The sequence below is a fragment of the Lynx rufus genome, unplaced genomic scaffold (genome assembly GCF_022079265.1).
Source record: "Lynx rufus isolate CCGP_SWC_20201006 ecotype Redwood Valley unplaced genomic scaffold, mLynRuf1.p SCAF_2, whole genome shotgun sequence".
Lineage (NCBI taxonomy): Eukaryota > Metazoa > Chordata > Mammalia > Carnivora > Felidae > Lynx > Lynx rufus.
Genome location: NW_025814834.1, coordinates 63,278,658 through 63,303,106, shown reverse-complemented (window position 1 = coordinate 63,303,106; position 24,449 = coordinate 63,278,658). Strand labels below are relative to the sequence as shown.

General features: G+C 35.3%; 1 protein-coding gene across 1 annotated transcript in view; it reads right to left on the bottom strand.

Moving 5' to 3' along the window:
- Positions 1-2,410: 2,410 nt before the first annotated feature.
- CFAP210 (cilia and flagella associated protein 210) overlaps positions 2,411-24,449 on the bottom strand; it is a 32,554-nt gene continuing 10,515 nt past the window's right edge. Inside the window, exons 4-9 of the mRNA XM_047082754.1 lie at positions 24,206-24,399; positions 16,171-16,327; positions 12,691-12,830; positions 9,622-9,814; positions 8,755-8,919; positions 2,411-3,296 (exon numbers count right to left, since the gene is read on the bottom strand). Of these exons, the coding sequence (XP_046938710.1) occupies positions 2,958-3,296; positions 8,755-8,919; positions 9,622-9,814; positions 12,691-12,830; positions 16,171-16,327; positions 24,206-24,399 (1,188 nt within the window). The 3' untranslated portion in view covers positions 2,411-2,957. The remainder of the gene's footprint in view (positions 3,297-8,754; positions 8,920-9,621; positions 9,815-12,690; positions 12,831-16,170; positions 16,328-24,205; positions 24,400-24,449) is intronic.

The window sequence follows — 24,449 nt, the reverse complement described above, 5'->3', positions numbered from 1 at the left end:
CTTAAATGAAGTTAATGCACTTCTTTTCCTAGCTCAGAAGTCACTGTGATGTATATTTTTTTAATGAAATTTAGGAATAAAGCTGTTGTCACATTGTATAATTAGTTTCAAAATGCTGCTTCTCTTATCATTAGTCTAGTAACTGTTAAAACTGTTTTCTGCAAACTGCATTTTACAGAATTTAAACTCTGAAACTATCAACTTTTATAGTTAAACATTGTATTAAATAAACTATAACAGTTTGTTTTGTATTTTTAAAATTACTGTTGTATTAGTTATTCAACCTTTATTTTTATTAAAAGTAAATAATGAAGATAAATCAACTAAAAAATACTTTTATTTTACCCATGGGGATATAGAATTTGTATTAGGAAAAACTGAGCAAAGAGTTTAACAATACTGAACTTCTTTAAGAATTTAATCAGCAGTGATGACTTCCAGAAGGTTTGGAGATAAATTCTAGTGTAAATGTTCAATCATAATGCTTCAGATTGCAATGTGTCTTTTGCCTCAGCAAACTTAAGTTTAGATTTGAAATTTGTATTACTGTCTACTGGAATGCTACCATTTGCTTTTTAATTCCTCCAAATTTCTCAGCATTGGGAACACTGTATTATATCCTGTGCCTGCCAGTTTTAATATAACACTTAACATTGTAAAGCCATATAGATGTTAATTGACTCGTAAAACAAATTGTCTAGTTTTTGGTTTCTTGTTTAGTTTCATTTTTATTTAAATTAGATATATTTAGGGAAAATGCACCAACTTGAAAGTCACTGAAAATATATATGGTTAGATAAAAATGTTCTGACCATTCAGTGGTTTGTATGTGTTAACAGGTGATATTAAATTCTCAAATTCTGGAGTGTTTTTAAATGCTTTATTTAGCCAGGAGAATATGTAAAAATGTGAGTGCTTCATATGGACTGTGTAAATTAATTGTGTATTAAAATACTTTTAGTATCAATTTGCTTTTCCTATTTTCATTGCTCTCTAGGTTTCCTTCTTAAACATATTTCCCAACCTAATACTGTATTTCCTTTTTATTTTTAAGCAGATTCATAGTTTTTATACCTCCTACCCCCATACCCAAATTTCTTAGCCCCACATTTTAGCTATGGATTTCTTTTTTTTTTTTAAGTTTATTTATTTTGAGAGAGAGAGAGAGAGAGAGAGAGAGAATATGAGTGTGGGAGAGGCAGAGAGAGAGGGTGAGAAAGAATCCCAAGCAGGCTCCATGCTGTCAGTGCAAAGACCAATGCAGGGCTCAATCCCACAAACCTTGAGATCATGACCTGAGCGGAAATCAAGAGTTGGATGCTTAACTGAGCCACCCAGGCTCCCCTAGCTATGGATTTATCAAATTGGCAGGTTACAACAGTTGTGTTTCCACTGCTTGGAGTGCTTTACAACTCAATTATTTTCACTTAGTTGTTTTGTGATTAATTTTAAAAGTTTGCATAGCGCTTTTGTTTTTAATGTGCTTAACTCTAGTAGAAAGCCCAGACCAATTGAAAGTAAAACAATCGGGGTGCCTGGGTGGCTCAGTCGGTTGAGCGTCCGACTTCGGCTCAGGTCATCATCTCGCGGTCCGTGAGTTCGAGCCCCGCGTCAGGCTCTGTGCTGGCAGCTCGGAGCCTGGAGCCTGTTTCAGATTCTGTGTCTCCCTCTCTCTCTGACCCTCCCCCATTCATGCTCTGTCTCTCCCTCTCTCAAAAATAAATAAATGTTAAAAAAAATTAAAAAAAAAAAGTAAAACAAACTATATGTATGGAAAAAAACTAGTAATGTCTTTGGTGTTCTGTGTTCTTCACTCAACTAAGTTGATTATAAAACACTTATGAAATTAACCATTTTGTAGAAACATGTTCTCTGTTTTATAATGTGAAGAGAGTTTCATCCAAAACTAATAATCACCCCTAAATAATGTACAGTACTCTCTAATACGGAATTTAAAGAAAAAGATACATGGCAGAGGTTTCCAGACTATTAGTTCATTGGGCCTTAGCATCTGGGTAATTTTAATGTGGTGGCAACCCTAGGCCAAAAGAAATACTAATTTAGTATCCATGTGAAAAAGGAAAATCATTTGTATTTCACTCAAGCACAGTTACTGATGGGATGTGTGAAACTTATTCTACAATTCAAGACTTCCAGTCAGATTGGATGCCATCATCCTCACAGTCACCTGTGTATCAAATTGCTCATAATATGTTAATACTGCTCATAAGTAGTTAATACTACTTACAGAAGAATTATGTCAGGTAACTTGAAAACAGTAATTTGCACATGTCTAGCAAGATACTCTATAAAATAAACCACAAAGAAATCAAACTCCATAATCATGGTGTTAGTAATAACGGTAGTGTTTTTTGAAACTAAAAATTATGTATTGAAGCATAAATACATAAATTCTGCTGAAGAGAAAAATATTTCCAATGGAATATAATTCAATTATAAAAAAGGAACAAAGTACTGATAATGGTACAACATGGACAAAACCTGAAAATAGCTAAATGAAATAGGCTGGACACAAAAGGCCACAATGTGATTCCATTTATATAAAATATCCCAAAATAGGCAAATCCATAGAGACCAACCAGATCAGTGGTTGCCAGAAGCTAGGGAGAAGGAGAGGGAATGGGAAGTGACTGCTTACGTATAGATTTTGCAGTTGGAGCAATGAAATAATTGTCCTGGAACTAGATAATGGTAATGATTACACAATATTATGAATATACTTAATGCCCCTGAGTACATATTTTTTAAAGGCTAAAATTACACATGTTATGTGTATTATCAAAGGGATTTGGATTAAACTTTGGTAGTTAATCAATTAGACATAATTGCACTTAGATGAGCAGCTTTATTAACAAATCATAAGCATAAAATTCATTTATTTGTAGCTCATAATATTAGTTACACCTTAATATTCTCAATCAAAAATAAACCTTTTTCTACCATGTAAAACCTAGCCTTCCCTTAGACTTTTGAAAATTATATTTTGGTCCCTGAGAGTTACAAAAAGGGAGCTGGACTCCAGTGACATCATTTGCCTGATAACTGGGTCTTATTCCACCTCTGTCCACAAAAACAGGTCCATGGCCACCTCCATGTCCTTCCTGTACAGCTTTTACAAGAGGATAAATATATTTATTTGATTCAGACTCAAGTTCAATTACTTCTCTGGCATAATCCTGAAATTCCTTCTCCTTTTCAGCCATAAGAGCTTCAGTAAGTCTGCAATACTCTAATTCTGCTTGTTTTTCTTGCTTTGCATTAAATTTATTTTTGGCCTATAGAGAAAGAAAATGCAATTTCATATTGGTGCAATTTTCTAAATAAACATAGCATTTGAAGTTGTATATATACTTTTTTCTAAATTCATTGATACATGACAAGTTCTGACTTCACAACTACACCTGACTTTGAACAACATGGGGGTTAGGGACACCAACTCCTGGCACAGTGAAGAATTCATGTATAAATTTGACTCCCCAAAATTTTACTAATAACTTACTGTTGATCAGAAGCCTAACTGATAATATAAAGTCAACACATCATATGCATATATGTATTCAATGCTGCATTCTTAATACTTTTTTCTTAATTTTTATTTTTTTATTTTTTAATTTTTTTTCCTTTTTAATTTTTAAAAAAATTTCTATGTGGTTCATCTGCAAGTTTTTTCAAATGTTAGCAAATCTCAAAAAAAAAAATCATGTATTTACTGAAAAAAATCCATGTATAAGTGGACCCCCACAGTACAAACCTGATACTCTATAATTTATTTCAGAAACTCCCACGCTTCTCACAGTAGTATGCTCAAAGTAGTGGCTCAGTGAAAATAGCCTTATGCAATACCATATCTTTAAGCAAATAATATAGCAAAATAGTTAAAAGCATGAGCTTTAGGTAAAAATCAACTGAGGTTAGAATGCTGTTTCTACCGTTTAGAAAATGTACTTTGGCAGGTGTGGAAGACCTACCAATCACTGTCCCTGACCTATACACTATTTTTTTTTTTTTTTAATAATCTCTACACGCAACATAGGGCTCAAACTCACAACCCTGAGATCAAGAGTCACATGTTCTTCCAACAGAGCCAGCCAGCCACTCCTCCTCCCTCACCCCCCCATCCACTATTCTGAAGGAACTCCTTCAAACCCACTGTCCTAAATCAGTCCGATATACCATGTAATCCAGCCACATAAGATTAAATCAGCAGTGAATATCTGAACTAAATTAAAACAATTACATTTTCTTTTCCCAGGAATTTGAAGCTGGAATGAGTGGCATTTATCAATGTAGGTTGATTGATCCGGAACTGGGTGGAGTAAGTACTCTCAGCAATTTACCAAAAGTCAATTTATCAACATCTCAATTTTTTTTCTTTCAACTCATATTTGCAAAAGCATTGTTCTTTTCACTGTTTATATTTAAAAAAAATTTTTTTTAACATTTATTTATTTTTGAGACAGAGACAGAGCATGAACGGGGGAGGGGCAGAGAGAGAGGGAGACACAGAATCAGAAGCAGGCTCCAGGCTCTGAGCCATCAGCCCAGAGCCCGACGCGGGGCTCGAACCCATGCACCGCGAGATCGTGATCTGAGCTGAAGTCGGACGCTTAATGGACTGAGCCACCCAGGCGCCCCTCACTGTTTATATTTTAATGAAGTCTGAAAACTTTTTGTCTTAGCATTTTAAGAAATGCTGAGCTTGTCTAACATTTTGTGATTTTTGTCTACTTATAAATATATTTAATATTCATGAAAATATTTTTCTAAATCAGTAACCAACACTTCAGTATAAAATAGTAGCCCAAATGTGATATCCACCATAAATTGAAATTTATAAGGAAATAGAGCAACCATAACAATATGAAATACCAAATTTTTATTAGTCCTACAATTAGAAATTAAGTCTTCTATGTTTAAAAAAAAGGCTTTATGTGCTATTTGTTGAATTGGTGATACAATATACAATATCAAAAGTTTGAAAAGGTAGAAAATGATCAAAAAGATTAAGAAAAAAAAGCACAAAAACACTCTCATAAAAGGTAAAATGCTATAATTTGGGAACTTGCAGGGAAATTAGGATATGTTCGTTTGGCAGCAATTTGTAGAAAGACATTAAGGAAGTACAGAAAGGAAGTGACAATGGAAGTGAAGGATTACCATAATGGATCATAAGATTGATGCCTCACTTTTGATATGCATTAAGCATAAATAGATTTATAAAGAAACTTCAAAAATATTGTTTTACAATCCTAAAAATTATAACAGATGGGGCTAAAGTAATAAGCATCTTTAGAGGATGCTAGAGAACTAATTATTTTGAATACTGGAAAATAAAGGGAAATTATCAAGCATTTATCCTGTCTTTAAAAAATGTACCTGAGGGATGCCAAATTGTTGATCCTGAAAAGTTCTTTGATGACTTGAGCATATGAGTAAGAAGAAATGAGAGAATATCAATGTCTTGCCACCTCATGAACTAAGAGATCAAGCAATGATCATCAAAGGCTGTTCATGTCACAGAAAATGACAACAGTCATTAAGTGCCTTCTGATGGAATTAACACCACCTAAGAATTTTCACCAAAAGATTTGAACCTGAATCTGACCCAAACTAAATTGTATCTGAAATGCAGGGAACATAATAAACTACATCACAGGGATTCAACCATAAAAATCCAGACTGTAGTAATTCCAAAAGACAAGAAACTCTGTCAACTAGTAAAACCCCCCAACTAACAAATTGCAAGACAAACACAATAAAGACAAAAAGGCAGAACTTAAGACAAAAAAGAGAGGATAGGGGTGGAGGAGGAGTGTTAGATAAAAGAGACTTAAAAGACCTATCAACCACATAGAATATACAGACCTTATTTGATCCTGATTAAAACAACAAACTAAGGGGCGCCTGGCTGGCTCAGTTGGTAGAGCATGCGACTCTTGATCTCAGGGTTGTGAATTTAAACCTCACGTGGGGTGTGGAGCATACTTAAAAAAAAATTAAACAAAACCAACAAACTAAAAAATATGAGACAATTTGAAGGAAATTTAAACACTGAATATTAATTGATTTAGACATGATAATGAACTTATGATTGTGTAAATTTATAGAGTCCCTGAGTTTTAGAGATACATACTGAAATATATGTTGATGAAATGATATCTGGGATTTGCTTCAAAATAATTGGGCAGATGCTACTTCTGGCAATGGCTACATGAGGAAGTCAGCCATTTCGCCTCCACAAAAAACAAACTTATTATTAAAAATTATTAAAATCCCCATTTCAGAGCACTGTTAAGTGACAATGTATAGGCAACTACTTGACAAATGTGTTTTCATGAAAAACTGCTACTAAATCAGGTAAGAATCGCAAGTTTATGGCATTCTTGTCTGGGGGCCATTGCTATCTCTTCAGCTCAGGTGGTGAAAACTTGCAGGTTTGCTGGACAATGATGGCAGATTTCATTTGGGTTGAGTAGCAAAGCAGCTAGAAATTTAAGGATGAGTTTCTGGAAGTGAGATGGGTAGAGAAGGACTGAAATAATAAATTCTATGAACATCCTTGACTAATTGGTAAACTACACATTCACACAGGAGACCCCAGTGAGCTTAGCAAAGATTAAAACCCAGGGGAAACTGTGAATTTGCTGTTCTTAGAAATAACATCCTCAACCCATACACAACTTATATAGCAGGAGTAACAGCATTACTGGCTTAACGTAACTGAACTGAACTCCACCCACATTATTGGTTGACTATCAAACTGTCAAACTGCTGAAAGCCAAAAATAAAGAGAAAATTTTGAAACCAGCAAGAGAAAAATGATATATCACATTTAGGGGACCACAATATGATTAATGGTAGATTTCTAATTATAAACAATAAAGGCCAGAAGACATTGGAACAATATATTCAAAGGGCTGGGGGAAAATGATATCCAGTAATTTTATACCCAATGAAATGAAAACAAAGTTATTTCCATAAATACATAAACTGAAATGGTTTATTGCTAACCCATCTATGCTGAATAGAACTGGCCAATAAACATGAAAAGATGCTCAACATCACTAATCATTAGGGAAATGCAAATGAGAGCCACAAGTGAAATACCACTTCAAACCTATTTCAATGGCTGTTATAAACAACAACAAAACCAACAAACCCAGAACACAACAAATGTTGAGAATTGGAGAAATTAGAACCCTTGAATATTGATGGTGGGAATTGTTAAATGGTTCAGCTTTATAGAAAACAGAATGGTGGTTCTTTAAAAAGTTAAACCTAGAATTATCATATGATCCAGGAATTCTATTTCTGTGTATATAGACAAAATAATTAAAAGCAGGACTCAACAGGTATTTGTATACCACAGAAGCATTATACACAATAGGCAAAAGATGGATACAACCCAAATGTCCACTGATGGATGTATGTATAAAGAAAATGTACATACAATGGAATATTATCCATGGATGAATCTTGAAGGCATTATGCTAAGTAAAATAATACATATACAAAAGGGCAAATATTGCATGATTCCACTAATATGAGGTACCTGGAATATTCAAACTCATAGAGACAGAAAGTAGAATAGTGGTTACCAGGGACTGGGAGGACGGGGGAATGAAAAGTTACTGTTTAATGGTATAGAGTTTCAGCAAAGAATGATGAAAAAGTTATGGAGATGGATAATGATGACAGTAAATGCACTTGATGGCCCTGAACTATACACTGAAAAATGGATAAAATAGCAAATTTTATGTATATTCTACCATATTAAAAAAATGTTAAAACCCAATGATAAGAAAACAAACAATCCAGGGGCACCTGGGTGGCTCAGTCGGTTAAACGTCTGACTCTTGGTTTTGACTCGGGTCATGATCTCACAGTTTGTGAGTTTGAGCCCCACATCAGGCTCTGTACTGACAGTGTTGGGTCTGCTTAGGATTCCCTCTCCCTCTCTCTGCCCCTCCCTTGCTCGGGCTCTCACTCTCTCTCAAAAATAAGTAAACTTTAAAGAAAAACAAAAAAAGAAAACCCAATTGAATAATACACAAAAGATTTTAATAGACACTTCACAAAAGAAGGCACACAAATGGCTATGAAGGATGTATAAAGACCTTCAAAATCTTAGTCACTAGGGAAATGCAAAACAAAACCATGAGATATCACTACACTACAAGTAGTTAAAATTAAAGGATAATGATACTAAGTGTTGATGAGGATGTGGAACAACTTATCCTCGCATATGTTGCTGGTAGGAATGCAAAATGGTATAGCCATTTTGGAAAACAGTTTAAGTCATAAATGATTGGATGCCAGGTCCTCTACACATATTCTAAAATCTCTGGTACCCCTATTCACCCCAACTCTGAAATCTATGAGATCTCAGTCAACATAATCTCTGGATTACAGTTATAAAGAGGGGAAAAACTAAAAGAAGATAAGCATTATGACCTGCCATATTCATTTGCATTTTCTTTAATATTTACTAAAGCACAATAGACACTGAAGAAAAATATTTGTGCAAAAGACATAAACTTAGTATGGGAACTTCAGTACAGATAAAAACAGAAACTAACTCTTCACATTTTTTATATATTTTATTGTGTCATAATCATAATGATCACCTGATCTTATTTGATAAAATAAACCACCTGGGAAACAGAAAACTAGCATGAACTCTACATTACATATTTATTGCTAAGATAAGTATAAACATTTAAAAATAATTACCATTTGCTGAATATGAGCATCTCGAACTTTTTGATGTTCCTTATCAGCTTTGCGTTGTTTCTCCTTTTCATGCTCCTGGAAAATCTGACCTGCTTTCATGATAGCCAGCAATTGTTTTTTAGCCTCTAGTTTTCTCTGCCTTTCTTCTTCCTCTTTATTTTTCATCTAGATGTTAAAAGGTAAAGGGAAAAAAAAAGTTTTTATCAACCAGTTCTCTCTAATAAAGCAGAGTTAGAAAGCTCCAAGCAGAAAGCCAGCCAGGAGCAACGCAAGAGTGGAAAATTTACATGCACCTGGGCTGGTTCCCACAAGGCCAGTTTTCTTCTATTTCTCCAATAACAGGAAACACCGAAAACTTGAGTAACATTGGTGGTTTAAAAAAATAAAATACAGAAACAGATGGCAAGAGCTTCTCAAGGTAAAGGAATATTTGTAGGTAAAAAATTAATTGCTACAATGTCTATAAACTATCCAAATGAAATGTTATGACAGTCAATTTTGTAGGAGATAAGGATTATCTGAAAGATCAAATACAGAAATGCAATAGAGTGATTTCTACTTGGTTTGTCTTAAAAACATTCAAATGTATATTAAGTGAATAACAATTTTTGCATTTCAGATGGTTCTGAAACAGAAGCATCTATCTTTGTTATCAATATCTTATTTGTAATTGATTATCGTGATATTCTGCTAGCAAGTAAACATAGTTTGATTTCAAGAATATAGGCAGGTAATTCATACATTGTTTTCCAAATCTTTGCTAGTTTTTTTTGTCAGAGAGGCAGAGGGAGTGGAAACTACAATGGAAAGGGCTTACATTTGTTGTTGTTGTTTTTTATTTTCATTTGTTATAATTTAATCGCTTACCACAACAGCTCTATATTCTTCAATCGTTTTTAATTCTGCCTTGTTTTTTTCATATTTTTCTCTTTCTCTTTTTTCCCGTTCAGCCTCAGCTTCTGCAGTATCTCTAGCAATAATCAAATCTTCATTGTCAAGTTTTTCTTTCATTAGTTCACTCAGGAAGTTATTTATTCTTTCTCTCCTTTCTTCCATTAGCCTATAACAAAATAACCAGCACTTGTTAAATCTTCATGAATAGATTTGTTTTGAAGCCAATATAATTTTATTAGAAATCATATATTTTATAGTCTTTTACAAGACTAAATGGAGCCCCATTGCTCTTTATATGTACTAATTATTTTAAGTGGAAACTAATTTTAATACTTTATTTTTAGAATAAAGTTTATTTTATTTTATTATTTTTTTAAGAATAAAAATATTTTAGAAAAGATATTTTAAAAATCCAAAGAGAGGAATGTATGTATATCTTGTGTGTGGGCATGTGTGTGTGTGTCCAGGAAATAAAGTGTTAAAATTCTCACAATGAAAATTTTTTCAAAAGTATCAGACACCCTTCTTACTTGAACACTGGAGGCTTAGGTTATAAAATAAATCAAAGGCATTTCTTTATTTTTTTAAATTTTTTTTAACGTTTATTCATTTTTTGATAGAGAAAGACAGAGTGTGAGTGGAGGAGGGGCAGGGAGAGAGGGAGATACAGAATCTGAAGCAGGATCCAGGCTCTGAACTGACAGCACAGAGCCTGACGCGGGGCTCGAACTCATGGACTGTGAGATCATGACCTGAGCCTAAGTTGGACGCCCAACCGACCGAGCCACCCAGGCACCCCAACATTTCTTTAAATGAAATCTCAAAAATAACTAGTAAGAATTATCAAACTCTTGAAGAAATCCATCCTATTACTATATCCTGTTTACAATTTATTCATAGCACCTTATTGACTTCATCTATTCATATGAAGATAAACAACTCTCCTTTCATACTAGGAGATTCCTGAGGTCAGAGACGAGGTAAGTCTTCTAATTCAGAGCCAAGCATGGTGCCTGACACATTCAACAATAACTAGGTATTTGTTAAAGGAATAGGGGTATTTTCATATAAGATTGGGTGAAAAATACTTTTAAATTTAGATATGACAGATTTACTAAATTGCGTGAGTTTGCAAAGAAATGTGGGAGAAATGGTAAGAAAGAACACAGTGCATATCCCAAGGAAATTATAATCTAAAGTGGAGAAAAGACATTTATGCAAATAACTATACAAGGCAAAGGGTGATACGTGCCATGAGAGAGCTAGAAAGTGATATAGGCAGATGAGAAAAAAAGGTTTCATGGAAAAAGTGACACTTCATCTAGGCTTTCAAAAACAATATTCTAAACACTTTTATTGATTGCCTACTATACTCCAGACTCTATTCCAGGTGCTGGGGACATAATAGTAAAAAAAACCTTAAAAATCTCTGCTTTCATAGAACTTTCCTTATAGCTGGGGTAGACGGAGAGTAAACTAAGTAAGTAGTTAAAATAGTGCCATATCACACAATGAGGAAAAAGAAAGCAACCTAAACAGGTTACCTAAACAGGTAAGCAATGTGGAGAGTGGAGCTGTAATTTTAACTTAGGTAGTCACGGAAGGCCTCAATAAGAAGGCCTTATATGAAGGCCCTATATTTCAGAATAATGATCTGAAAGAGTTAAAGGTGAGCATTCCTCAGAGAGGGTACAGGAGTTCAGTGTGAGTGATTAAGAGGCAACAAAGGAGAGGACAGTATGAGATGAAGTCTGAGTGATGAAGCTGAGGCAGCTGGGAATTAGGAGAGCCTCATGGGCCTTAATAAATACATGTGATGTAAAGCCATCAGAACAGTTTGCACAAGGGAAAAGTAGATCTAGACAGAAACAGGATGTACTGCAACTGGCCTCCTGCTCTCCCTCACCTCATCTCAAACTTCTCACTAAGGTGAGCAGTGGTCTCCCTATCTGATGAACATTTCATTTTTAAAATCTCATTTAATCCCTCTATTGATCTAACACCAATGACTGCTGTCTTCTTATTGAAACTTTCCTTTCTTGTTTCTCTGGTTTTCTTCCAATCTCTGAAAACTATTCTTTGGTCTCCACATTATCTTCTTTCTCCATTTGACCCTTAAATATGGACTATCTAGGGACCTTCATTTTTTACCTACTCACCATAAGTAAGCTCATCTGTATCCACAGTTCTAACTACCACTTCTATATCAGTGGCTCACAAAGCCATCTCCAGCTCAAATCCCTCTCCCACAGCAGAGATTTCCACTATTTCCAACCATCTACCAGACTGATTTCCTTGATATTCCAAGGGAACCCTAACTCACATGCTGCAATTGATATCATCATGTCACTGAATGCCCTAGTCATATATAAAATAATATAAATATAATAATATATTAATATACAATATAATAATATAATATATACAATATAATAATATAATATATATAATATAATATATATTATATATGATATGTATATAATATATAATAATATATATAATATACAATATATATTACATAATTATAATATAATTATAATATAATTATAATATAATATATAATATAATATATATAATATACAATATATAATATGTATATAATATATATTAATATATATTAATATATAATATATAATGTATAATAATATCTATAATATATATAATATAATATTATATATATAATATAAATATAATATAATATAAAATAATAAGACTTATTCTTAAAAATTACTCTCATATTCCAACTTCTGATTATAATAATTTCAGATAGTACTTAATTACATAAGTTATTTTTTTTTTTAATTTTTTTTTTTTTCAACGTTTATTTATTTTTGGGACAGAGAGAGACAGAGCATGAACGGGGGAGGGGCAGAGAGAGAGGGAGACACAGAATCGGAAACAGGCTCCAGGCTCTGAGCCATCAGCCCAGAGCCCGACGCGGGGCTCGAACTCACGGACCGCGAGATCGTGACCTGGCTGAAGTCGGACGCTTAACCGACTGCGCCACCCAGGCGCCCCCATAAGTTATTTTTAAAAGCTTACCTGTGTGTTTCAGCTTCTTTTTCTTTCCCTATTTGCATAAGACGCTTTTTTGCTTTGATAAATTTTCTGATCTTTTCATCCTCCTCCTCTTGCTGCTGCCGTTCCACAGCCTTGATGATCTTTTTATCATTCACATGTTCCTTGAGGGAAAAAATTGTGTATTATCCTATCACAGAAATATGTTTCAACATACGAATATCTAACAAAAACTTGTCAAATGGCCACAGTTTCTGACTCAGTTATTTCTCTCTCAGGAACTTATCCCAAAGAAATAATCAGAGATGTGCATTAAGTTTTATGTACCATGTGCTTTATCTCAAAGTTACTTATAAGAGTGAAAAATTGTAAACAATCTCAATCTTTAATAATGAAGAAATGGCTAAGTAAATTATACTCTCAATGACATGGGAAGATACAAACAATATAATGGGCAAGTGGGGGGAAAGGAGAATATAAAATACTACATAGCAATTTCAGTTTTATACACATATACAGATGTAAGTTTGTAACGTATATATAACTGGAAGAAATGAATCAAATGTTAATAGTTATCTCCGTGGTATGAGATTATATAGGTTACTTTTCATCTTAATGCTTTTCTGTATTTCCTTTCAAATATTTCCTTAAAATATGTAATTAAAAATAATTTTATAATCAGAAAAAATACATTAAATATATACAACTTTCATTTAATGTTTAAATAGTTAATACAATAATATGGTACACAAAATAAAAATATTTAAAAGATACACAATGCAGGGGCACCTGGGTGACTCAGTCGGTTGAGTGACCAACTCTTGATTTCGGCTCAGGTCATGATCCAGGGTCGTGGAATCAAGCCCCATGTGGACCTCCGTGCTGAGCGAGGAGCTGGCTTAAGATTCTCTCTCTCTCTCTCTCTCTCTCTCTCTCTCTCCCTCCCTCCCTCCCTCTGGCCCTCTCCCCCACTCGTACTCTAAAATAACAAACAAAAAAACAAAACAAACCCCAAGATACAAGTGTAAAGTGTTCTTCCTTCTCCATCCACTATTTGCCTGTATTCCTAATTCCCCTGCCAGACTCGATCACTGTGAAACTAGTGAAAAAGAACTGTACCAAAGTATGTTACTGTGAAATTTTAAAGCTGCAGACATAAAGACCCAGAAATCTTTCAGAAAGAGAGAGAGAAAAAAGTAAAACACAACGGATCACATAAATAGGCTGAAGACTCTAAATGACATCATACTTCTCAATAGCTATACTGGAAGCCAGATGATTATGAAACTATGAATATAAAATTCTGAATTCTGAACCAGAATTCTATATCTAGTCAAACTATAAAGCAAATGTGATTTTAAATGATAACCTTTTCAGATAAGAATTTTTTAAATTGACCTGTATACCCTTTGTTAGGAGGTTACTTGAAGATATATTTCAGCAAGATGGAGAAGTAAACCAAGAAAGAGGAAGGCATGTGGTTCAGGATATGGGAGCCTCAGCCCAAGAAAGTAACCCAAGGAAGTGCCAGAATGACTTCTGGGCAGGAGGCCTAGAGGGCAAGCAGCCCAGAAGGAGAAGGATGGAGAACTCTGGATGGGGGAGCTCTAAAAAAAAAAAAAAAAGAAACAATAATGTAGATAATTTGATATTATTTAGATGAATATTTGAAAACTAACATCAATATACATTTGACGGAACTTATGGAACATGTGGGAAAAAACATGGTGTACAGCCATCAAAGCAAATAAATACACAATTATTTTAATCACAGAAAAACATTTATGCAAGCAAAGAAATATAATCATAGTATATACTGTTTGGCTCTTCAGAGAACAATATTTATATAATAATGATAATGATTTAGCTATAATTGTAACACAATTATTTTAGAGGAAGGAGAGAATGGGAAGAGAACAGTGTTAGAAAAGAACTCAATCCTTAACTACCAGGGCAGAGAGACAGAAAATGTCTAAAATTGATAAATCAAGATCTATATCTTTTTCTTTAATTTTTTTTTTAGCCATTATTCATTTTTGAGAGACAGAGAGAGACAGAGCATGAGCGGGGAAGGGGCAGAGAGAGAAGGAGACAAAGAATCCGAAGCAGGCTCCAGGCTCTGAGCTGTCAGCACAGAGCCCGACGCAGGGCTTGAACTCACGAACTGGGAGATCATGACCCGAGCCGACGTCAGACACTCAACCGACTGAGCCACGCAGGCACCCCAAGATCTATATCTTTAGAAGTTGATATATATTTTTAAAAAAGCGGCGGGGGGGGGGGCGCCTGGGTGGCTCAGTCGGTTAGTCGTCCGACTTCGGCTCAGGTCGTGATCTCATGGTTCGTGGGTTCAAGCCCCGCATCAGGCTCTGTGCTGATGGCTCAGAGCCTGGAGCCTGCTTCAGACTCTGTGTCTCCCTCTCTCTCTGCCCCTTCCCTGTCTCTCTCTGTCTCTCAATAATAAATAAACATTAAAAAATAAAAAAAAAAAGAACTTGGTATATATTTTTAAAATACACAGATTATTATTTTTTATTCTCATGTTGGTTAAAATACAGTGTAGTCTTGGCTTCAGGGGTAGAACCCAGGGATTCATCACTTATATAGGACACCCAGTGCTCATCCCAACAAGTGCCCTCCTTAATGCCCATCATCCACCTCTCCCACCCCCCTCATCTCCCACCCCCATCAACCCTCAGTTTGTTCTCTGTATTTAAGAGTCTCTTATGGTTTGCCTCCCTCTCTGTTTTTATCTTATTTTTCCTTCCCTTCCCCAAAGATCATCTGTTACGTTTCTCAAATTCCACATATGACTGAAATCATATGATATTTGTCTTTCCCCGACTGACTTATTTTGCTTAGCATAATACCCTCCAGTTACATCCACGCTGTTGCAAATGGCAAGATTTCTTTCTTTTTGATCACTGAGTAGTATTCCATTACTAAAATATACAGATTATTTGGAATATAATTTCATATCAGAACAAACAGCTAAAAGAACCTGGAAGTGGTTATTAACAAGAAGCAGAAGGGGTAAAGCAAAGAACGGCTACTCTTCTTTTAAGCCTTTTGGTAGTGTTTGATGTTTTAATTCTGTGAATGTAGTAAGAATAAAAACTAATTTTAAAGAAAAGAATGTAAAAAATTACAAAATAAAGTGAGTTGCAATAGGAACAAAATAACTATTACATTTATCAAGCACTAATTCTTAGCAGTGCCGCAGACACCAGACACATACCACTCCACTCATTCCTCACAACTCTCATTTTGAGGATAAGAAAATGCATTCACTTGAAAGAAAGTCTCATTCTCTTTTCTCTTTCTTGTTCATTCATGAGAGCACATCCACATAATTTCATAGCAAATGTAGCCGCCCCAAAAATATACTTAAAAACCCAATTCAATAGCAGCTTGTTTTCAACCTTATTATTGATAAAAAATACGTTAAAAGTTAGGCATTGGACATTATACATTTTTTTGAAGAGATGTATATTTTCAACTTACAAAAAACAGCCTTCTGCTTTCATTTATCTCTTCTTTTCTCTTTTCTAGTTTTTTCCTCATTTCTATTTCATGTAATGAATTCTGTCGCCTTATTTCCTCTGCATCCTTTTCTTCATGTTTTCTCCTTCTTTCTTCTTCCTCTTCATGTTCCTTTATTCTAAAGCAAAAGAATAACTATAATTGACAGCAAAGCAGAAAAATAGGTTATATTTTGAATACATGAGTGAGATTCCACCCTGGGATGATGTGAAGCTGTGGGGAAACTAGTGAATTTCTTTGAGGACAAGAAGGGAATATATAAAGAGCAGTGATGAAAGCCAAATCCAATCTTGCTAAGATTGCCAATATTTTCCTTTCTCTGAAATTTGTTTCATTGCTGACCAAGATTAAGTCCTACACTAGATTCAAATGTTCCTTTGAACATTTGAATGTTCAAGTTAATTGAATGTTCAAGTTAATTGAATGACAGTATCGTGGAATAGTGACATTATTTTACAGAAAAGTCCTTAATCCCTAGTGTTTCTCACTAGTCAGCACTAGACAATGGTACCTAACCTATGGGTCTAGCCTCTCAGGAAATGGGTTTCCTTACCCAACTAGCCACTTTGCTGATGATTCTTTCTCTAGTCCACATCCACTAGCTATAGTGCCTTCTGAGTGGTAAGGCACACAGGGCTTATGTGTGAGTTCTGCAGAGATCCTGGAACAGCTTCCTTACTGCAAGGCTGTGATCTGTGAGATTTAGCTCTAGCTCTACCTCTTTAACCCACCTTCCCAGCCCTACCACAATCAGTACTTTATTGCAGACTCTGAGTGCCCCCATCTGGCAATTAATCCTCTGCATACTAACAAGGCTGTTCAGCCTAAGATGTCTAGTCTACTTGCTCATGCATTCTTGTCAGTCAATCAAGTGTGCAGGCTACTCTACCACCATTCTTTATCTGCTGTCTCTATTTTTTTTTTCTTCCTGAAAGGTAGGCACAGGGAAGATCAATAATACACTTAGACAAAAATATTGAGGAATAAACCTTTCAAATGCACCTGATCCAAAAGAATATTTTCTTGGAATCTTATCACTCATCTTCAGAAGGGAAAATTCCATTCCCCGTGCCGTGGAGGACTACACAGTTAAATAAGATGGTAAGTTCACTTTGGTATTATTAAGCCAATGGAGGACAGGAGATTCCCAGTTGATTCATCTGTACAGAGTAAGCAGCTTTGGAGCCACAATCATTTTCCTGAGGAGGAGCTAAGAAAAAAGTCATTGTTGTCTACAGCTAAACCAGGTTTACGATTGCCCTAAAAATATTAATTTTCAAAAATGTTTTATTGTTTAGTTCGTTAGAATTCTTAGAAGCAAAGAAGATTCTTTGAGCTGGTGAGAAGTCTACAGGTGAAGAATGGTAGAACAAAATTCCATATAGAAGGAAAAATATGTGGGAAGGCCCTGAGGCAAGCAAAAGTTTGACAGGTGCTCAAGGCCTGGAAGATCAGTATGACAGAAACACAGTAACTAAGGGAACGGAGTGGTAGGAAAGGAGGTTTAGAAGATGCAGCTAGATCACACGAGGCTTAGCAGGAGATGGTCAAGTTTCCATTTTATTTGTTTGTTTATATTTTTTTTTTCAACGTTTATTTATTTTTGGGACAGAGAGAGACAGAGCATGAACGGGGGAGGGGCAGAGAGAGAAGGAGACACAGAATCGGAAACAGGCTCCAGGCTCTGAGCCATCAGCCCAGAGCCTGACGCGGGGCTCGAACTCACAGACCGCGAGATCGTGACCTGGCTGAAGTCGGACGCTTAACCGACTGCGCCACCCAGGCGCCCCTGTTTGTTTATATTTTTTAGAGAGAGCACGAGTGAATGAGGCGCAGAGAGAGGGGAGAGAGAGAATCCCACCAGATGCAGGAAGGGATGGAGAGTGTGGATCCCGGAGTGGAGCTAGAGCTCACCCAAAAGGGGGACTTGAGCTTACCCAAAAGCAGGAGCTCACCACCTGTGAGATCATGACCTGAGCTGAAGTCTGATGCTTAACCTACTGAGCCACCGAGGCACCCCTCCATTTTATTTTAAATGAATGGAAAGCTATTGAAAAGTTTTAGGTAGGAGAACAATATGATCATTTTTTTAAAAGCTTATTTATTTATTTTGAGAGGGTCGGGGAGCCAAGAGAGAAGGAGAAAGAATCCCAAGCAGGCTCCATGCTGTCAGCACAGAGCCAGATGTGGGACTCAAACTCACAAACTGTGAGATCATGACCTGAGTTAAAATCAAGAGTTGGACACTTAACCAACTGAGCCCCAGCTGCCACAATATGATCAATTTTTAATAAAATCTCTCTGGATGATGAAAGAAGGGGTTAGGAAGAGAGAATAGTAGGCCAGTTAAGAGGTTGACACAATAATTCATGGAACATGAGGACTAAGATGACAGCAGTAACTTTAAGATTCATTTTGGAGAAAAAATTCAACATGAATTGCTGATAGATTTGATGTGGGAAATAAAGGAACATGAAGAATCAAGGTGTATTTCTAGGTTTCTGATTTGGACAACTGAGGGTTAGATAAGGGTGTCACTAGAATGTCCACTGTGGGGGTGGTGAATAAATACTTTCCTGCTAGACATTTTAAATTTGAGATATCTATGAGACATCAAAATGGAGGATGTCTTAAAGGCAGTTGTATGTGAAGCTGGGACCCAAAGGAGTGGTCTGGACTGGAGTTATAAATTTGTAAGTTCTTAGATTTAGGGTGTGTTTTTAATCCATAGGAATTTTAATCAGTAGGATGTGATCACTTAAGCCCTCCTTTCTCTTTGCTTTTTCCCTAGATGATCTTATCCAGGGGAAAGTCAAGCAAACTATCCTGTAATGATTTTCCCTTCTTCTGGGAAGTTGATGAGATTAATAGGAACTGAGTTGTTCTTAAGCAAGTTCTACGGGCCCCTTCCTAGAGAAAGGCTTACCTAGAAGGAAACAGAATTATATGCAGTATCTACAGATACTGTTAAATTTCTTTTCAATAATTATGTTTAAGTTTCTTGGTCAAAATCCCTCCATGTGGGGATTTTGGTGTCACTAGAGTCCCTCATTTGCCCCATCCTCATTATGCCCACTGGGCTGTGAGCCACAGGCAGATTCTTACACTGCTCAAAGCCCAAAAATGGAATAGAATGACTAGGTCTACAGCCTAGAGATTGTTCTAAAAATGTGTGAAAAATCTCACTTTCAGGCACAGGGCAGCAGCTGTACAGTGTGTTTTGGTTAACCATTACTAAGTAATTACCCCCAAACTTAGTGGACTAAAACAATAAATGTTTACTATCTCATACCATTTCTGAGATTCAGGAATCTGGGAGTGGCTTAGCTAGGTAGTTCTCCAGAGGTTGCAGTCAAGATGTTAATTGGAGCAGTAGTCATTTAAAGGCTTGACTCAGGCTGGAGAACCCATTTTTACATATCTCTTGACATGAGGCCTCAGCTCCTTGCTACATAGACCTCTCCATAGAGCTGCTTGAGTGTCCTTACATCATGGCATCCTCAGGAATGAGTGATCCAAGGTAGGAAGGAGGAAGCCACAATGCCTTTTATATGCTAATCTCTCTCAGAATGTCACACATCATCATTTCTACTCATTCTCTTCATTGGAAATGAGTTACTCTGTATAGCCTGCACTCGAGTTAGGAAAGAATTAGACTCCATCCTCTGAAGAGAGGAGTATCAAAGAATGTGTGTACATATTTTAAACCACCACCAGGTAATACCTGAATAGCACTTGGTAATACAATTAATAGGGCATTCAAAAGAGTCTTGCCTCTTGATATCCTCCAATTTCCTTTTTTTGGGTGTGTTAAAATATGGTCTTTGTTCAAAGTGGAAAGTCATTACAAATTTTGGCCTACAAGGCACACCATGACCTGGCCCTTGCCTCTTTCCAATCTCATCTTTAACATTGCCCTCTTTGCCCTCTTACTATAGTCATCTTGACTACTTGTAGTTACCCAAATACACCATACTCTAACTAACTTCTGGCCCTTCACCCATGTTATTTCCTCTCCTTAAAATACTTCTCCATTTCCTTTTCGCATGACTTGTTCCTACTCAGTTTTCATAATTCAGTATGAACTGAGATGTCCATTTTATATGCTTCCACACATCCTGTACGTATATTCATCAAGATATCTACTATCATGCCGTAATTATTTGTTCCATGTTTATACCTCCTCCCCAGATTGTGAACTTTTTAAAAAAAAAGACAATTGCATTCATCTTCACAGTCTCAGTTACTAGAATAGTGGCTGGCAAGTGGAGATTGTCCGATAAATGTTTATAAAAATGAATGGATGACTGGATAAATGAATTTACTAATAAATGAGTAGCCTATCTTAAAAAAATTTTCCCCTGAATAGACTCTTATCATTCAAGAAAGCAGGAAGAAAACTTTCCTTCTTTTCTTTTTCTACCACATGGTCCACTGTATCCACTCAGATCAATACCAGTGTTAGTATTCCAGTTCTATTGTTAGCTTAAAGAGGCTTTTTATGGGCTGATTACCATTCCTAACAGTACTTTAAGTGCCATGCATTCTGAGTTGTATAAAACTGATACATGAATCAACATTCAACAGAATATCACTGGTGATAATTTTGTGAATTTGTATACTTAAAAAACCATTTATAATAAATAGATTTGCATTTTCCTTTGTTGTTTTCAATTACAGAATTGAATGTTTCTTAATAAATTTAAGACATAAGACTTCTGGAACCAAATTGGGAACCCAAGCCCACGTGTCAAATATCTTTCCCTCCTAACTCCCCACAAAGCAATCAGCAGAACAGAAGAAATTCTACACCACTACAAGAAACTGAATAAAGCCAAGTCTTAGCTATATGCTTGAGTTTCCAAGAGATTTCAACAAAAAAACAGGGCACTTGAGAATGCAATGAGGATAAGTAATACTTGGCCATCATCCACAAAGACAGAGTGTACCATGAAAAGGAAAGGAATTTATGCTGACCTCAGAACCTGGTCAACATCTCCTAGACTGCACTGAAGATAAACCAAACAAAAACCAAACAAGCATTAAACCTGCTGGAACTTCTAATCTATTGCCAAAGACCACATGCAAAGGAGATCCTGTGGCCTCAACACAGTCTACATGCAAAGGCTATAGGTGGATGGCCTGTGAAGTGTTAGTAGTTGCCGGGTAGATTCCTGGAGATCAGTCTGCTACCTGCAACAGCCAACATAAGAGATATTTTTCAAAGGTGACTCACTGATCAAATATTTGCCTCCTTCTGCCAATGGCTCTGTCTCTAACTTGCATAAACCCTTGGATCTCTACACTGACAAAGAAAAACATTACAATAAGTCCAAAGCTTTCCCTTCTCTTTTTACTAGGGGCTCAAAGAACTGAAGAATACACACTTTGGCAACACATATATCCTGAGAATTGATATCTATGTCACTCAGACTATAAGAAATAAATACATATAGCCTATAAGAATATATATATGTATATATACATGCATATACATACATATATATACGTATATATATGTATACATGTATGTATACGTATATACACACACACACACAAAACCCAAAACCATAATAACAAAAAGAGACAGATCACATCAAAGTAAGTATATTCTAAATATGAACCTACACAAGAGAACAATGGAGTAAACAATTTATGGTAACAAAAACGAAAACAGATGAATATTTACACATGAAACAATAACCTGCCTCACTAGAAATAAAAAGAAATATAAATTAAAAGATACTATTATTTGGTCCATTAAATTCTTTAAAAAGTACTGTCCAGAATTGATTATAACATAAAGAAAAGGGTATCAGATATCATTGATGATTACACACTTAAAATCCTTTTCAGAGGGCAATTTGGCAGCATCTCCCCACATGTAAAATCCAAGCTCAGTTCAAGAAATCTATCCTACATAAATACATCTTTGCACAAACATTACAAAATAAATATGGTCAGGGATGTTTATTTACCATAGCATTGTTAGAAATGGAGGAGGGGAAATCCAAATTTCCCTCGATAACAATATAGTTAAATAAATAATGGTACATTCTTTGTGTACAATATGATTATTTGAAAAGATGTGACAGATCCTTATATTATGGCAAAAAAGATATTCAAGGTATATTGTTGAGTGAAAAAATGAAGACACAGAAAAATACAGTGTATAATATCCATGGCAAAAAATATATAAACATACTTAAATATGTCCTGCATATAAATATTAGTAACTATAATAAAACATTCTGAAGGGATAGTCACAAAACTTTAAATAATGGCTATTTGTGAAGAGGCAAATGGGACTTAAAGAGACATTGAATAGGGTGTATATGAAGATAGGCTTTTTAATTTTACTCCAAATTTTGCTGTTTTGAATTTTAAACAGGTATATATTCATTTCTTATTTGCAAAATTAAAAAAAATAACTTTGAAGAGTAGCAAATATATGCCCAAATGTTAACAGTACCTACTCTGGATTACAGAGTTTCTAGTGATTTTAATTTTCATTTTGTTTGATCATATATTAATGATATGGTTAAATACAAAAATTATTTTTTCTTTAAAAGTAGAATATTGTTTAAATTTTTTGATATATTTATGCACATTTAAACTATAAAGAAACTGGTAAGCCTTACACCGGCGAAACAAGGTGGCTGATAGACAAGGAACAGACTATTCACTGAATCCCCTTCGTGCCTTTTCCTATTTGCATGTATCAAGTATTTAGAAAAGTAAATAAAATTATGCACAAATACAATCCCCTCTCCTGATATATATATAGTAGCTACTTCTTTAAAAAGTTCAGGTTTGGGGCACCTGGGTGGCTCAGTCGGGTAAGTGTCCGACTCTTGATTTTGGCTCAGGTCATGATCTCACGGTAAATGAGACTGAGCCCTGCATTGGGCTCTGTGCTGACAGTTATGAAGCCTGCTTAGGATTCTCTCTCCCTGTCTCTCTCTCCCTCCTCTGTCATGCACACATGCATGCTCTCTCTCAAAATAAACATTAAAAAAAAAAGTTCAGGTTTGATTTCTATTTACTGACATAGCAAGAGCTCATGATACTGGTAACTGAAAAAATATACAATGATACTGTTGATCCAATTTCATTTTATAAAATAAGAGTATATATTCTCAGAAAAAAAGTCTGTATCAGTCACTCAATGATTGTCAGGGGCTGAGGGCAAGGAAAAGAACTTAGTTCAAAGGGGAATTAGGGAACTTTTGGGATGATGAAAGTATTCTGTATCTTGTTTTAGGGGTGGTTATACAGCTATCTGCTTTCTAAAAGGTGAATTTTATTAGTAAATGTAAATTATAGTTCAATGAATCTGACTCCCTCTACCACTACCACCAAAAAATGTCTGTATGGCTATATACCAATATACCAAAACGATAACAGATTATTGTGGTAGATTAGATTACTGCTCAAAAAGATTCACTCTCTCACTTCCCACTTCCATAGGAGTCTATTTCTCTGTTCCATGGTTGTTTGGCTTGGCCATGTGATTTGCTTTAGACTTACAGGAGACTAAGTGTATTTCCTTGACTTTTGCCTTTGAGTTTAGCCATGTACTTGCAAGCTCGGGCTCATTCCTTTACATCCCTGTCAATACCATGAGAAAAGTTTCCCTGTACCTCAAAAATGAATACACATGGAACAGATCAGAGCTATAGTCATAGCAACAAGCAAGCCCAGACAGCCCTGTAGTTTGAAGAAAAGCTGTGCAGCCAAGCCCAACCAACCTATGGATGCATGAGAAAGAAATGTTTACTGTTGAATGCCATTAGATTGTGTGCTTGTTTGTTATGCAGCATCATTGTGACCATAGTAACTAACATATTATCTCTGGGTAAGAGAGTAATAATGATTTTTAAACTTTCTTTGTAGTTTTTCTACTTACTAAGTATTACAGCATACTTTTATAATCAGAAAAAAAAGTTTTTATGAGAAAAATAAGATACAAAAAAGGTAATTTCTATATACATACTGTTTTAAATGATCATTGGCAAGAGCCACTCTATCTCTGCGTCGTTTTTCTGCTTTTTCTTGTTCTTCTTTAAAAGCTTTTTCAATGTTGAGTTTTAATTGTTCTTCCCATTTTTTATCTGATTTTATTTTATTCTTTTGGGATTCAATCTGTGCATCACGTTCTTTCATAACTCTACTAAGAAGAAGTCCTGACTACAAAAAAAAAAAAAATTGTGGCATTTTAAGGAAATAAAGTCTAATTA